The sequence below is a fragment of the Plectropomus leopardus genome, chromosome 3 (genome assembly GCF_026936395.1).
Source record: "Plectropomus leopardus strain MGB_pleo_1.0 chromosome 3, ASM2693639v1, whole genome shotgun sequence".
Lineage (NCBI taxonomy): Eukaryota > Metazoa > Chordata > Actinopteri > Perciformes > Serranidae > Plectropomus > Plectropomus leopardus.
Genome location: NC_142178.1, coordinates 38668791 through 38686252, shown reverse-complemented (window position 1 = coordinate 38686252; position 17462 = coordinate 38668791). Strand labels below are relative to the sequence as shown.

The window sequence follows — 17462 nt, the reverse complement described above, 5'->3', positions numbered from 1 at the left end:
ATCTATCTATCTATCTATCTATCTATCTATCTATCTATCTATATATATTCGTATGTGTATGTTATTTTTATTTATGTATTTGATTAAAATGCTTGTGCATATTTTATTAAAATAAAAATGTGTAATCATAGTATTGAATATAACTCATTGTATTAAATTAAATACATAAATAAGAATAAAATAAACATACGAATTATATATGTATGTGTGTGTGTGTATATATATATATATATATATATATATAAAGTAGACTATATAAATGTCTTTTTTTCTTTCTTTCTTCGTTTATTAAAAACTTTTTATTTTGATTTCTCCTTACTTTTTGTCAACTTTGAAAACGGTTGCTGAAGCCAGATATGAATATATGTAAATATATAATAGTTGTATATGTATATGTCTGTATCTATATATATATATATATCTGTATCTAAGGTATTATATAATAAATGTCTTTCTTTTTTCTTCATTTTTTAAAAACATTTTTATTTTGATTTCTGTTTTCAGTTTTAAAAACAGTATATAAAAATATAATAGTAGTGTATGTATATGCAGTATATATCTCTATCTATCTATCTCTCTCTATAGATAGATAGATAGATAGATAGATAGATAGAGATAGAGAGAGAGAGAGAGAGAGAGAGCGAGAGAGAGGAGGATAGAAAAGAAAAAACAGACGAAATTAAACTTTTATTCTGAAAGTATAAACCGGAAGCGTATTCTCATCCTGTCAAACGGTGTCAAGATGGCGATGCCCGTGAGGAGGACGCTGGTAGCTCTTCACAGAGCAGCGTGCAGCAGTTTGAAGGTACTGAGACATTTAATAACAGTTTACTTTGTTAGAAACATATTCTCAGTTTGTTGTCGAGGCAGCTCGGTAGTTTAGCGCGTTATTAACGCGTTACATTTAACGTAGTCCTGACGGAGCTAGCTGAGCTAACGTTAGCTTACCGTTAGGACGTCAGCGATACACGGAGGAATATTTACAACACGCTTATTAAAATTAGATTAAATGTTGGCATTGACTTTAATATAAATAGTCTATATTGCAAGTCAAAATGATAAGATTAAAAAAAGTCAAGTTTAACTTATTATTTTAACGTTAACCCTTTGAAACCTGAGCAAATAGGCTTGATTTGTTTGAGAAACATCAGCAACGAAAGTTGACCCGAAATGTTCAAGAAACTAGTAAAAACTACAAAAAAAATACCGAAAATTAGATTCAAAAAAGGAAAATTAAAGTTGAAACATTAAAATTACCTGTAAATTAGATTTTTTAAAAGGAAAATAAAGTTTAAAACAAAAAATACCTAGACAAAGTGATTAAAATATAATTATTTTGCAAAATAATTTTAAATATGTAATAGTATATACGTATATAATTTATAGATATATTTTTATTTTTAAAAAAATCAGAATAATTTTCTAAATATACACATTTCTTCTAATTTATGGAGCATTTTTTTACCAAGCTGCTCATTGCCTTTTCCTCCCATGTTTTTAAAGAAATGGCGCCCATTTGTGTGGGGTTCAAGGGTTTAAATACTTGTTAAAAACATCTGAAGGCAGCTCAAGAAAAGTCCCTCCAGTCCAAGGGCTAACAGTCAAGGTTTTCTCTTCCTTCAGAAATGTAATAGTAGGTGTAGAGCTGGGCGATAAAACTATAACAATATCAATCGCGATATAACTATGACTCGTTTGAAATATAAAATGTAGAGAGTGTCGATAAAACGCATTCCAGCCATGTTTTGACAGACAACAGGAACAGTCAATGATAATAAGAATATCTCTGCGGTGAAACAAATGCAGTGAAGGACTTTGACTCTAGAACAGCTGAGTGTTTGACAGCCACAGCATTTCATTATTGCCAATCAAACAGCTGATGTCCGGAGCCCTCCAGCTGATGTCCGTCTGCCGCTCCAGCGCAGATATGTGCGACAGCGTGCTCCAGCGCGCGGACATGTCCGAGAGTCCACTCCAGCACAGCAATGTCCGACAGTGCGCTCCAGCGCGCGTTAACGTCCAACAGCCCGCTCTAGTGCGGAAATGTCCGACAGCGCGCTCTAGTGCGGAAATGTCCGACAGTGCACTCTAGCCCAGTAAAACACTAACAATGCCAAAAATTACAGTTTTCTTATCTTTTTAAAAGTAAATTCAAGGTACAGCCAACAATGCCAAAATACAAAAACTTTTCATCTTTGTAAAAGTTAGATTCAAGTTACAGCCACCAAAAAAATTAAAATCTTCTCATGTTTGTAAAAGTAGAATTCAAGGTAAAGCTGTTGCGTAGGATTGCATTAGATTGCACAAGTCTGTTATTGTTATTATTCATTTTATTGATGTATTTGTAGGCTTGTCTTAATCTGAGATGTATTTGAGTATGCGGTGAACACTGTGCTGTAAAGTTATAAAATCAATAAAATCTATTTTTAAAGAAAGATTGTACAGGTCAGGTGTGCCTAATAAAGTGGACAATAGATTTGGATTGATAAACTGATTGTTAAAGCACCTCTGATGGTAAAACAGCTAATTGTTAATCACTCTAAACTGTTTATTTTTTGGTATTAATATTTCTGGCATCATGAACATTTGTTTTATTTGTTTACACCTTGCTGTTAATCATCCTTATTGTTCATAATTTGTTTTATTTGCACTCTGTCTCACTTCACTTTCTGCACAACTGTTTCCCTCAAGATAGATTAAGTTTCATCATCTTATCTTCAAACACATTTTTCTCAGAATGCCGAGGCGTCTTTGGGCATTCGGCATCCCGTCCCGCTTTACTTGCCGGTCCGGACCAAGAAGCGGCACTTTATTCCCCCAGCAGTGGGGATAAAAGGGAAGAAAGAAGCGAACAAGGAGGGCAAAGCCGGAAAAGCAGGCCCTGATATCAGACATCAGTTCACTGAGAGGCCCATCCACATGGCCTGCACTGGTAATCATGTTTATTTTCAATTCATCCTGACAAACATATAAATCCATGGCTGTGTGGGACTCTAGTGTCTAGTGTCAAACTGTTGAATTTCAAGAGTGCAAAGGCTTCAAGGGGGTTTGGTTTATTATCAGAATTTCTAGTATATTCATAAAATGCAACATATCAGGCTCTGAAGGGAAAGAATGATGAAGATGATATGATGAAAATCATATTAATGGATAATATTTTTTATAGCCTGATATTTGAAAATTGCATTGCATGTGCACTATGGTATGAGTGTGAATATTTGACACTGCAAAATAACTAATAATGTATAAAAATCAGCAATGCTGCTAATCAATGGCATATCGCAGGCTGTGATCATGAAAAAAAAATTCACTTTGCCTGTAGCATATTGAAAATAATTCATGTTTGTCTGTGTTTTACTTATTTATTTTTTGTTTTTTGTGTTTTGTGTTTTTTTTGCTTTTTTTCTTTTCTTTTCTTTTTTTTTGTACTTTATTTCTGTTGTCTGTCTGTTACCTGCCAAAAGACTATGGATGTAAATTAGCAGTCTTGCTGTCCCTTTAAAAAAATAAAATAATTAAAAATAGTAGCACCATGACAAAAACCTGGCATTTAAAGGGTAACAGTTCTGTAATTTTTATTTGAAATTTATGATTAGAACTGATGTTGCTTAAAAATGTACTCAATAACAGTAAAAAAAAAAAAAATATATATATATATAATTTTATATAGTATTATTTGAAGTTTGATTTTGAAAACCGCATTTTGTGTGCAGAGAAACACAAATGTGTGTAATATTAAAGGGTTAAATGTCTCGTTTTGTCAGCCCAAAACCTAAAGATATTAATTTTAATATGATAGAAAACAAAGAGAATCATTAAATATTAATATTTAAAAGGCTGCAAACAACATTTTCTGTCATTTATTAACGACAAATTAAAATTAACGATAACATTTTATCAAATGGCGGTTATTTTTATGTCGATTTACTAATCAGTTCGTCAGTACTGTTTATTTTTTGGTATTTCTCCCGTTTGGAGGGTTCATATTTATTGATCATCCCTGTCTGATGTCTTTAACAGCGGGAATCTTTGACCCTTACATCCCTCCGGAGGGCGACGCTCGTCTGTCCACTCTGTCTAAAGAAGGCCTGAAACAACGAACCGAGCAGATCCGGCAGAGCGCCGCCTCACAGCTGGCGTAAGATGTCCAAAAACGCGATAAACTTTACTGCAAATGAGAGAAGGCTGAATGTTTTTCTTTCAATGTTTTCTTTCTCACAGGATTCGTAAAATCAAAGAGTACGACTCTCAGTTCACAACGAAGGATTTTGCAGAGCGAGCTCAAGAAATCTTCATTGAGGCTCACAACTGCCTGACACAGTAAGAAACCGACTCGTGTCTCTGGATTCACTCGGCTGAACGTCGCAGTGATTTTGTCATACTCACAATCAATCAGCTGTTTTTCAGAGAATATATCTTTGTAGAGGTGATGTATATTTAGCGTTATGATAATCATGTTGAATGTTTGCTGGGATTTTTTTATGTTTAGGACAGTTTTTAAAATACTAAAATATGACGTTGTTATTAGGGTTGCAAATTTTAAGCATGTTTCTTATTCAGTTATTGGTAAAATTAATCAATTGCTATTTGAAAAACAAACAAACACGAAAACTTTACTTATTTCAAACAATAACAAAATTAGCATTTTTCCCTCAATCAAAGCTCACAGCAGCAAATTGCATATAGTTTTACAGCAACGCATGCATTTACATGTTCGATTAAACTCTTAACGACTGATATTGTTGATTAATTTTTTGTTGCTCTCATCCCTATTAGTAACATAAGAACTAGTTACACCTACATTTTTTAAATTTTTGCAGTATTCTCCCCTGCACCATTATGGTCTACTGACTCTGGTTTCTTTTAAAAGTCACTTAAAACCACACGAGTTTAAACAAGTGTTTTGGTAACTTTCATGCACTTGCAGGTTTTTGGTTTTTTTTTGTGATGTTCTTATTCTGTATAGTGTTTTGGTTTTTTTTCTTTAAGATTTGATGTCTGTTTCAACAACTCACAGTCATCATATTTTTATTTTTTTCATGTTTTCTCTGCTGCATTCGCATAAACGCTTTCACATTAATGAAATAAAATTGAGGAAATTAGGTAATAATTACACAATAATAGTGATAATAATAATGACAGTTTTGGTAAGAAATAGTGTGTTTTATTATGAACTGTGCAAAAAGTTTTGCACTTTAAGTGCGTGGCTTAAGTAGTCCTGATTTAGTAACCTGATTTACTGTGTATTTTTCTTATATGTTGTATATTGCTCATGTGAAGCAATTTTATATCCCCTCATAGTCACACGTTCACACATAAAAATAAAATAAAATGAATAATGACAGTAACAATAATAATTATAATAATCATTACATTATAAATTAACTAAAATACATAAATAATTAATTAGATTAAAAATAAAATTAATAAATAAAAATAAAATATTAAAATAAAAATATAAAAAAAGGGGGGGGGGGAAAGTAAAATAATAAAATAATATAACAAACCATGCCAAAATATCCTAATATTTCCTTTACAGGGGATTGTGTAGTAGATTAGACTTCCATGCAGTGATTTACAGGAAGCAGAAGTTGACGTTTAGTATTACTACATGTAATATTACTGAACATTAACCCTTTAAACCATTCAGAGAAGAAGATAAACTCCTGCTGTTTGTCTTGCAGGTTCAACAAGGAGAAACTTCACTCCTTGGTGACAGAGAGGTGTTATCCTGTAAGCGCTTCTTCTAAATGTTGCTGGAGTTTTTTTACTAATTTAAATTAATCGCATCCGTTATTAATCTCAGTTTTGACTCCTCTGTCCCGTCTTCAGGAGATGACGAGGGGGAACCGTTACAAGACGATCCGCTGGATGTTTGTTGAGTCCCTGGAGCCGCCCAAAGTGGTCCACGCCCGCTGCCCCGATATGGTCAGCAAAGGGAATCTGTACGGTCAGGTGACGGTCCGCATGCACTCCAGACAGGTACGTCAATGGACTGTAGTCGACTCAAGTTAAGTCGAATCACGATCTTAGTATGAACTATTCGTGCGGAGAGACTTTTCTCAGTGTGTTAGTTTTTCTTGTTGTTGTCATCACTATCTTTATGTTTTCAGGTTGTCCGTATGTTCTCCTAAACGCGAAATTTCTTCAAATGTGGCACAAACATCCACTTAAACTCAACAATGAATTGATTTGATTTTGGTGGTCGAAGGTCACTATGACCACCCGTCTCATTCTCTTCTTTGCGGAAATAATTTCCTTTCATTATTTCATGTTGATATGCATGAACACAGCCAAAATTAGAAAAAAATGAAGAATGAAGAGATTGTAAAATGCCCCAAACAGCCCCGTTTTTTACGTCTGCATGTCCCACAGACGCTGGCCATCTACGACCGCTTCGGGAGGCTGATGCTGGGCAACGAGGAGCAGCCGAAGGACGTCTTGGAGTACCTGATCATAGAACGACACCTCGTCAACCCCTACGGCCAGTGGAGGTTACACGGAAAAATAGTGCCGTCCTGGGCTCCGGCCAAAGACCCAGTTATAAAGGTGACCCTCCGCTCTGCACAAGCTGACACAAATTTATCTTTTCACCAAAAAAACGGCAGAGGTCCAAGTCACACTTCTGGGAAATTAAAAAACCCTTATTAACTGTCCAGTCCATACGTCACTTTAATGACCACCTGAGCAAGGACGGTGGGGTATGTTTAGTGTCTTGAGGTTTTCAGCATAATTTTTCTCTGAATATATGAATAATTTAGACATGCAGCAGCGTCACATTGTGTCTCCGTCCTTTACACATGAATCTATAGGTGGGTTTTGTGCAAAACTTGAGCAATATTTTTAAAAAGCGGCCACGTATGAAGGATTTCTGGGAGGTGATAGTCCACGATTTCACAGAGGAATTGTGGATTCAAAGCTTCCGGATGATCCGCTCAACTTTTGAAGAGTTATGAGATGCAGTAACAGCTCTTGTAGCTCCTGCTGCATCATGAGGGAGCCAGTTCATACTGACAAGTAGTCTAATTTCTTTTAGATATATACAAACTGCCACATTTCCCTTGCATTAATTTGACCAAAAAAGTCACATTTTATGTTAGATATTTGACAAAATATTGATTGTCAGTTTTGGTTGTTGTAAAATTGGTCTTAAATTTAATTCTGTGCATTAAAAAGTCCTCAAAATTATTAAATCTAACGTGCCCTAAGCTGAAGGAACTCTACCACCTCATAAGAGCATTTTTGGATTTTTTTTTTTGTGCTCAAAATTGGAGTTTTTTCAAAATTGACGTGTTTCCATTAAATGCATTATACATTCACAATTTTAATTTGTGGAATTTGGGGGTTAGTGGAACCCTGACAACTGTTGCTTGGACTTAAAATAATCGATCTGTTAACATATTCTGCAGTTTCCTCAATAACAAACGTGTGTCGGTGAGCATCAGGAGAACAACGCCCGACTCTGATCACCCGAGAGGTCGTGCTCAGTGTCTGCGTCAGTCCTCACAACTTAAGACTGGAATAGAAGTTGACTTGCATTATACGCACCACTGCAAAACGTAGAATATAATCACCTTAAATCTGTGAGTCAGCCCTGCTGTGTCTCAGATACAGCAGACAGATGGAGCAGTAATGTTGCCTGGAAGGTGTTTCTGACGCCAAAAAAGCTCCACCATCAGTGCTCTGCCACAGACACCATCCTCACTCTCATATTTAACCTGCACAGGATATTTTTTTAAATTATAATGAGGATGAGGAGCTTGTTAATGTGATTGCAAAGCAGAAGGTTCACTGTCATTTATAGTAAGAAAACAAGGGAAATTATATTTTTTGATCAATCATAACAGAATTACTTTGGTCTCAAATTGTGTGTGCATAGAAATTAAATTATCTTATTTTATTTCTTTGGGTGTTTGTCTCCAAAATATTGTAAAAAGTGCAATTGTACATCATTTTCTGGACCAGAGCAGTCTGGAGTGATTCACGTCAGGCAGTTTGTTTTTTTTTTTTTTTTCATAATACATATTTTTCTTTCCTTTAAAAACACCTTGCAGTTTTTACTGCATAATGCCACAGACATCTTCAAAATCTGTTCCACCAAACCTCTGAGGTTTGACTAACTCCTTGTGGTTATTTTGGGCTCTGCCACCTGTCATTCACAATCTGTCAAGCCAACTGACAAATGAAGCGCCTCCACCGGCTCCAGTCCACGAAATTACACAGTAATGAAAACCAGATTTTACACAGTCTCGACTGCTCTTATCGCGGCTCCCGCAGATCCTTAAAAAGTCTTATAAGGTATTTAGTTACTCAATCTGAAAAAAGGACTTAATTTGTTTTAAAGTGTCTTAAATCAATATTTCAAAGGTCTTAAAAATGGGAAAACATGGGAATTAGGATTTTATCAATTGATTTTTTTTCTGATAGTTTATTGTCATTGTATGATGAAATATAAAAAATTTGTTTGCCAGTTCACTCCAGTAGCAGCAATAAAAAAGTCTATTAATATTCATATATACACATAAATAATACATATCTGGCAATAATAAAATATAATACTAATAATAATAAAATAAATAAATAAAAAAAATAATAATAAAAATAAAATCATAAAAAGGGGGTTGCTCAATCAGAATAGGTAAAATAAATAAATAAATAATATTGCATATTGATATTGCAATATATGTCCATATGTGTGTCTGATGTTTTGCAAAATGTCAAAATAATTGGTAACATGTTTTTTGGTTTTCTTAAAGTAATTTTTGGAATACATCTTGCATTATCGTCATGCAGATCAGGATAAAGGAACCAGCCTCACTGATATTTTTGTTGACTGATGCTCCGAGCAGAGGATCTGATGTCTGCTACCTCGCTGGCACTGTATCCTGGACGGCATTTTTATTGTTTTCAACTTCTTCTGCTAAATTTTGTCTGCTCAAAAGTGACTCTAATCTCTTGGTTTTTGTCCCTTCAGACCGTCATGATTCCTGGTCCAGACCTTAAGCCAGGAGAAGAGTTTGATGCCCTCAACTATGAAGTTCCCAAACCAAAGGCGGTTCAGTGGAGCAAATGAGCCACCGGGTGGCGCTGCTCGTTACATCAAACCACAGTAGGACATTAAGAGCAGTCATGCGCCAAATGCTGTTAAAATTTGGCCGTGGCTGGTTAGTTTGTCCACTTTGGCAGCAGACCAGGCTTCCTTTGGAGGCTCTTATCTGTTTGAAAAATGCTGTTGGCTGGTGAGTCGCTGGAAGCAGCAGGTGAGTTTTAGGATGAACAAACCTTTGAGTCCTGCAGCCAATAAAGCGTCTTCTTTCCCTGCAACAAATCACCACACAGCAGTCTGGAAACATAACAACAGCTCTTCTCTTCACACATTTCCATATTGTTTTAACTTAATGTCCACAAAAAATAAAATACACAGATCTCCAGAAACTGATGGTTTATTTCTGTGATGAATATACTGCATGTTGACCTTTTAGGAAATACAAAAATAAAATGTCCAATCTGCATCTCTTCACACTAGTAGATTTCAGTGGATGTATCTGTATCAGAATAATCTTTCATAGAAGATATTGCATACAAAAATTTTAAAACAGAACATGGGCTCTTTCTTTATGCAAATCAAGGGATGTGTTACAACATTTTCTTTTTCTTTACGTGACGACAAATTACAGCACGCTCATTCAAAAAAACACAAACATGCAACAATGCTCACAAAACTAGGTCACTCCATTGACAAAAAACTTGGCGTAGTGTTTAAACAATGAGATCGCTGAATGAAAAAAAATCACTGCAGCTGTTTGGGAAGTGCTAAAAAAACACCTGATTTCACAGATTGCTGGCATAGACTCAGTTACATCAACACAGAAAACTGTTTTATTCACCTTTTCAAATGTAATACTGCTTGTTAAGAAGTTGCAATCTGTATCTGACACTTCTTTAAAGGTCCAGTGTAAGATTTAGGGGGATTTAGTGGTGAGAACTGAAGATTACAACAAGCTGAAACTTCTCCATGTTAGATTTTCTTCAGTGTTCATTGTTCAGAGGTTTTTTTACCGTGAGCCGAATTATCCACAGATGTCTCTTCTTATCCAAAACAAATGCACCCCAAATGCACCCGGAAATTAAAACTACTAAAAACAATAAATAAATCAGTTTTACGTTAAAAAACAGCGATTCTCTAATGCTGTCTGGTTTGTTGCAGTCAAGCTGCTAACCCAGCACCTGCTAATGTGTGCGCACCTTTTTCTCTGGTAATTTAAGATCCAGACGTTAAGAAGGTTTCACCAAGAGCCGAATTTTTAGTTGAGCTCTCTGTCTCTCCAAAACAAACGGATCCCGTAATTTAAACTGGTTAAAAGTAACAACATGAAGCAGTTTAACCCTTTCTGTCAAAAACACGGGAAGAAGGCAATGAGCAATGAAAGACTAAATGACCCCAAAATTAGCAAGAAATAAGTAAAAAGAAGAGGAAAATTACCTTAAAATTCTATTTTAAAAAGCAAAAAAACAAAACAAACATGTAAATAACCTGGAAAAAGTGTTTAAAAGTTGTAATAATTCTGTGATATAATATATTAATAATTCCTTAACATAAATCTGTAACTTAATCTAATTACTAATAAAGAGCCAATATGCTACTAATAGGCCTATACATGCTAATAAACATCTAGTTAATGTTAAATATGTATAACTTAACCCTTTGAAACCTTTGCAAGTACACTTAATTTCTTTCAAAAAGATGGGAAACGGGACATGAGCAACAAAGGAAGATGTGAGTAAAAAGGACAAGAAAATTAAATCAAAATGAGTTTTAAAAAATGATTTTAAAAACCCAAGAAAATAACCTGGAAGTGCTTGAAAACAACACAAAAAATGTAACATTTTATAAATATGTAATTCTAATCATTATAAATAAATTTTTCCTTAGCTTTTTTCTTTTTCCAAAAACATTTTCCTTATCATTTTAAAAGTAATTTTCTAGATCTGCAAAAATGTATTACTAAGTGATGTCGCACTAGGTTTCGTAGGGTTACGTTAAAAATATATATATTTTTTTGTGACGGTGCTTATCACGGTGGGGCTGCTAACGCGGTCAACGCAAAAATGTGAATGTCCCTATCTATAGCCAGTGTTAGGTTTGTCCATTCTGGGCTACTGTAAAAATGTGGTGATGAAACATGGCGATCTCAGTAGGCGAGGACCTGCTCCGTACGTAAATATAATGAGCTCGTTCTAAAGTAATAGCAAAAGTAAAGCATAATTCTTATTTTCAGGTGATTATACATTGAATAAAATATATTTATTATATTATATTCCATTTCTGCCAATACATCCCCCTAACTCTTACACACTGAACCTTTTAAATACTTACGTCAGACATTGTAATGTAGGGCCATCTCAAGAAATTGTTAGTTAATAAAAATGTTAAATAGTCACACAGAATAAAAAAAACTAGAAGAATATTTGGGAAGTTTGCTCTGGTGTCAAAGATGTAACTTTTTTTCCAGCAAAAACTATAAAGACTAATATCATCTGCATAAAGAAACCTGATAATGACTTTTGTATTGGCAAAAAATTTAAATAGCAAACAATCAACAAACTGGGGGAAGCCGTTTGTATTAGCTTCACCACCATAATTCCCATTACATGCAACATTTGGTACATTTCAGAGTTGGAAGCAGGTAAAGTTAGATGCAACACAAAAATCCTATACAATTAGATGCTCTTTGAATTTACCAAATTAAAAAAAAAAATGTATTTTTCAGTTTTTCCATCTTATTCTCATCATCCCATCGTAGAGAAACTAGTGTCTAGTGCATAAAATGTATTGACATTACTGTCTTAATGCTGAGACATAAAACAATTATGCATTTTTTCACTCCACTGTGACAGGTAAAGTTTTTAGGGTGTATGTCTCAAGTTTATGGTGATTTATGAAATTTTTGGCATTGTTTCTTTAAAAGGTGGAATGTCATTTCTCCCTTAATTATCACTAAATCATACGTAAGAGAGTAATATTAATCATTGGCGTTTAGTCATTAAATCAACATCAAGCAATCAGGAATGCATAGTTTTGTCAATCAAAGATACTTGATAAAAATGTAATTTGACATCCATTGTAGTCCTGGCGGCACTGCTTTACACTTATTTGTATTTTGAAAATAAAATTTCCACAAAAGAGCGAAATTAATTTATCCAGTGGGTGCTGGTTAAGCTCTGAGTTGCATCTGTTGTGCTATATTTGAGATGGCGAGTACTCCGGATTTGTTAAGTTCAGGCTTTAGAACATATCCTCCCCAGCCGTGGGTTCAACATACTGTATGTGTATATGGCAAATAAGTGTATTGTCACCTAAAAACATATAAAGACACCAAAAAAACCATTTGGGGGGTAAAAGCAGGAGGAAAAGGACTTCATCTAAACGCCTTAGATGCCCTTCCATCAGCTAAGAAACGTCTGTCTGTAGTTCTTTTCTGGTTTCATGAGGGACATAAAGAGATCTGTGCGTCAGCTAAAAGAAAATAATATTCAGTCAGGTATGCACAACCTTTCGTGTCCAGCTCATCAAGTCTCTACTACAGGCTTCTTAGTTGGACAGTGGCATGGCCCAAATTGACAGTCCAACCTGAAGTCTGAAGACTGTCCAACACAAAGGCTGTACAGACGGCTGCGAGGGAGCTGTTTGCGAGCTGACCCCGTACTCCACCTCCCTGTGGATATAGGGAAGTTAAAAACCTCAAAGTTCCCTGTCACCATCAACACGGTCCCATCCAAATAGTTTTCTGAGCTCACATTGCCCTTGACTCAGCTGTAGGTGTCAAAAGTGAAAGCAAATAATCACAAGTCAGGCGGGAATAAAAGAGCCTCAGCAGCACATTCTGCATCGTCCTCTTCATCCTCCTCAGGAATATTCTCAGGCTCCCATGTAAAGACATCCGAGGCATTGTCCGTGAAGGACCCAGATCTGCTCCTTGACATCTCCCAGGGACACAGAGCATCCCGCCGGCCCAGGGGTAAGTTTTCTTTAGAGTCGTCTATCTGCTCTGCGCTCATGTCCGCTGGAGTCTCCTCTATGCTGAACTGTCCCTGGTTTCCTGTCAGTTCATCCTGGTTACTGTTGGGAATATCAGCTCTGCTTTCAGGTGAGGTGTGCGGATCCTTAGATTCCCAGGGACAAACTTCTGCTCCAGTGCTGTCTTGCTTTTTGGCAACTTCTGGTTCGCTTGTGTCCCATGGACAAACATCTGCCCGTGCGCTATCTTGCTTGGTGAGAACCTTTGGCTCATCTGTCTCCCATGGACAGACATCTGTCCGTGCACTATCTTGCTTTTTGAGAACTTTTGGCTCATCCGTCTCCCATGGACAGACATCTGCTCGTGCACTATCTTGCTTTTTGAGAACTTTTGGCTCATTCGTCTCCCATGGACAGACATCTGCTCTTGCACTATCTTGTTTTTTGAGAGCTTTTTGCTCGTCTGTCTCCCACGGACAAACGTCTGCCCGAGTACTGTCTTGCTTTGTCAGAACTTTTGGATCATCTGTTTCCCAGGGACAAACATCTGCCCGAGTGCTGTCTTGCTTTGCCAGAACTTTTGGGGCATCAGTTTCCCATGGACAAACATCTTCCGGGGAATTTCCTTGTCTTTCTGGCTTTCCTGGTGCTCTTGATACTTCACCTTTGACTGCCCCTGCTTCCTCTGTATCCCATGGACAAATATTTGCACGGGTTGCATCTTGCTTTGCCTGACTCTCTGATTTTTTAAGGGTGTGTGACTTTCCTGATTCTGGTTCGGCACTTTCCCACGGACAAACGTCTGCCGGCCTTTCCAGTCCATGTGACACCATCTTGGTAACTGCAGTTTTTTCAGTGGGGTCAGTTTCCCAGGGACATATGTTTTCTCTACTGCCGGCATTCACATCAGTCTGCACGGAAGCAGCTTTCAACGGCGAGACACCTTTTTGTGAGTCTTCTTGTTTGTCTTGATGTCCAGTCTCCCAGGGACAAATATCTATGTTGGTGGTCATTTGTGTAGTTGAACCTGTATTTGTTGACTCAGTGTTCCCCTCATCCCATGGACAAATGTCTCCCAGGTTTTTAGGGGGATCAGGGAAATCCCATGGACAACTTTCTGCTGCTCTGGTCACTTGACTACCCAAATTCAGGGTGGGTGATTTTACATGGTGTTGCTGCTCATTACTTAAACTTTCTTTTGATGCACCCGGATAGACGGCATGTTTAAAAACTTCTTGTCGAATGGGCACTGACAGCCCACCCTTGGTTTCTAAAGGATTTAGGTTTTCATATACAACTTCAGCCTTGTTCTGAACATCCCAAGGACAAACATTAGCATATTCATTACCTTGCTTTGTTGATGACTGGGGACTCTCGGCAGTCTCCCAGGGACATACATCTGATGAATGCTTCAAAGTCTGCCGTGCCGGTGAATCTGTGGATGTGTTAGTATAATATATAACAGGAATATCCTGTGTTTCCCAAGGACACGCTTCACTACGACCACTTCCTTGTCTTCTCATATTCGCTTGCTCTTGAGATTCCCAGGGACATACATTAGATGGTTCAGATACCTGCGTCTCCCAAGGACAGACATCTGCTTTAATGCTCTGCTGCTTCTTTAGTGCCTCTCCTTCTTGAGAAGTACCAGCTCCATCCCATGGACACACATCTGTGTAGGAAGTATTATGGACTGGTTTAACTCGATTGCTACCTCTTCTGTGAGTTGAAGGAGTTCTACAGCTGCTGGCGGTTTCCCAAGAACTGATACTACTGCGTTTGCTGTTCTGCCTTGATAAAAACACATTTTCGTAAGTGCCATCTTTTTGCATATCATCCATGTCCCAAGGGTAGACGGCAGATTTTACGATCACGAGCCTCCTTGGGCTTCTTTCGGAAGAATCCCCAGAGGACAGTCTGATGGCGTTCTGCTTCACGAGGCATGGTTTTTCTACTGTTGTCTTGCTTCTTTTCTGCAGGGACCTCTTTTCTATGCTCTGACGTCGACTAGATGTTCCTGATCTTGGGGTCGTGGAAGCACTCTCCTGACTTTTTTGTGAGACGGCATCCTCTTTATTTAGATTCCCCTCCTTACTGGACTTGTTTGCTGCCTCCATGGTTCCCACGACTGATTTCACAGAGAGCCACTTACTGGTGGCAGTGCGAAAGGAGAATACTCGTTGGTCTTTTGTGAACTTTGGTCTTGGAGTGCCTGGTGCACTTGCAGACACAGGGGGCTGTGGTTTGGGGGACTCAGTTTCACTGAGTCCCTTATCCTCTGAAGGATTCTTTTCCACAGGTGGTATATGATCCCAGGGGCAGATAAGCACCTCTGGAGATGGTGGCCCTTTATCCCCTGACTCCTCAGAGTTTGCGTAGGTGACATGTTTCTGACTCTTGTCCGCTGATTGTTCTTGCTCCACCTCCCAAGGACAGACTTCAGCCTTGTCATATGACTCTGACTGTAGAGCACTCCTGGTCTGGTCACTAATAGAAATGCTTTGCCTCGATCTCGTCAGCACCGTGCTCGCTCTGTTCACCTTAGCAATGTTCTCCACTGAATGGGCAGTTGTGGAGGTTAAACTCAGGGACTTATGAAGCCTGTTGTGATCTGGATGCAGGAGATTGGTGTCAATTGTCAGATTCTGGGCGCTGGCTGACTTGCAGACCCCCGGTGGAATATCCAAGGAGTCTGTCTCAGATCGCCGGGAAGATCTCTTCACAGCGTTTGCCTTTAACATGGAGTCACGCAAGGAAGGGTCTCTTTCCCTGACATAGTGATGATCACTTTGGGACTTGCGCATGGATGGTGATGGTGATGGTGATATTGACTTCATTGAACTCCTGTAACTGATGCTGGCTGTATCAGGGGCCCTCCTGAAAGAGTCAGACTGATTCACGCTGATTCTGCTGTGGAAGGATCCGTCTTTTTCCTCGCGGCTGCACTGCCGGCTCATGCTTTCTGGGATCTCAGCAATGCGTTTAATAATGGATCTCCCCAGTGCACATCGTGAACTTCGCTTCTTTGACAGATGAGGGTTGTTTGCAGTCATCTTCTTGGTCTTGTGGACTTCTAACTGGGCATATAACTTCTTCAATTCATCCTGGTGCATATGGAGAAGGGAGGGGATCAATGAAGGGATTGAGGAAATGGTTGAGGAGAGGGAAAGACATGGAGAGTAACAAGTCAGAGGAAAGGTAACCGACACGTTTTCATGTAAGAACACCACCATTTAGGACAAGGATAAAGGGTGGAGAAAGGTTACAACATATAGTTACCGTACCTTTGCTTGTATTTACTGTTAATTTATGATTTAAATTATGATACATTTAAGATCTGTTTAAGTGAGTCTACATGTGGTCATAACTGAAATTAAGGAACATTTATGTTTCTTATTTAAATGTGACCTTTGGGACTTCTTGCACAGTTTGTAAATTATGTCCCTGTGCAAAGTGATAACATCGTTCTGAGGGGATAAGAGAGTTTACCCGAAAGTCATCCGGGTCCACTCCACTGTGCTCGCTCCAAGCAGAGTGGAAACTGCTGTTGAGGTACGAGCCGGAGCGCCGCAGGTCCACTTCATCTTCATACACCTCTGCTGCAATCTCCTCTCTCCCCGGCTTAGACACATAAAGAAACTGAAACAAACACAATTCATATGTAAATATTTTGCATATGGTGACAACATTAACCCCTTTCACATTGTTCAAGGCATTAAAGCAGGCAGCGGAGGTAGTAACAGTGCAGATTATATGCCATTCGGTAGAAAATGTCTGATCGCAGAAAGTTGGAGTGTGATGTTTTGACAACGTGTTTATGCGTGTGACCTACCACCGGAGATTTAAAAAGCAGCTGTTAGCATAGCTGCTAATTCAAAGAAAAGGAACAGCAGCCGAGAATGTGAATGATGCTCCTTCAGATGTTCAGATGCTCCTTACTCTACGAGCTCGCTGTGCTAATTAACATACGATACGATGCGATACGATACGATGCGATGCGATGTGATGCGATGCGATACGATGGACTATATTGTCCCAGTATGGGAAATTTGTCTTGGACTCAATGCTGCACAGAAAATGCGCCCAAACTTACAATAAAAAACAGTAATCACTCTTATGTACAATTTTTGGGTACTTTTACTTTACTTGAATATTTACATTTCCTGCTGCTTTATACTTCTACCACATTTTTTTAGGCAAATGGTATACATTTGACTGCACTACACTTATTTGATACTGTTTGAAGATTGTGCCCTGTTACTCCATTATATGTAACAAAAGACACATTATATACATTTCAGTCCACGTTCATCTCTTAAATGTTTACAAGGTGCAAAGAAGAGGAAGTTGCCACTATATCTTAATTTATGTGTAATCTAAATAATCCGGGATTACAGCCATTTATTAATGATTAATAATGACCCTCTCCTTTTTTAATCCTCTG

The 17462-nt window shown here is 37.8% G+C and overlaps 2 protein-coding genes across 2 annotated transcripts in view; one reads left to right on the top strand and one right to left on the bottom strand.

Moving 5' to 3' along the window:
* Window positions 1–669: 669 nt before the first annotated feature.
* On the top strand, window positions 670–9525 carry mrpl45 (mitochondrial ribosomal protein L45). The gene is made up of 8 exons (XM_042485414.2): window positions 670–805; window positions 2737–2932; window positions 4021–4138; window positions 4222–4320; window positions 5685–5733; window positions 5833–5982; window positions 6376–6549; window positions 8975–9525. The coding sequence occupies exons 1-8, from the start codon at window positions 743–745 to the stop codon at window positions 9071–9073; spliced, it is 948 nt and encodes a 315-aa protein (XP_042341348.2). The 5' UTR covers window positions 670–742; the 3' UTR covers window positions 9074–9525.
* Window positions 9526–10577: 1052 nt separating this feature from the next.
* The window catches only part of gpr179 (G protein-coupled receptor 179), a 29904-nt gene continuing 23019 nt past the window's right edge, over window positions 10578–17462 (bottom strand). Inside the window, exons 10-11 of the mRNA XM_088075003.1 lie at window positions 16508–16657; window positions 10578–16122 (exon numbers count right to left, since the gene is read on the bottom strand). Coding sequence (XP_087931129.1) covers window positions 12844–16122; window positions 16508–16657 — 3429 coding nt within the window. The 3' untranslated portion in view covers window positions 10578–12843. The remainder of the gene's footprint in view (window positions 16123–16507; window positions 16658–17462) is intronic.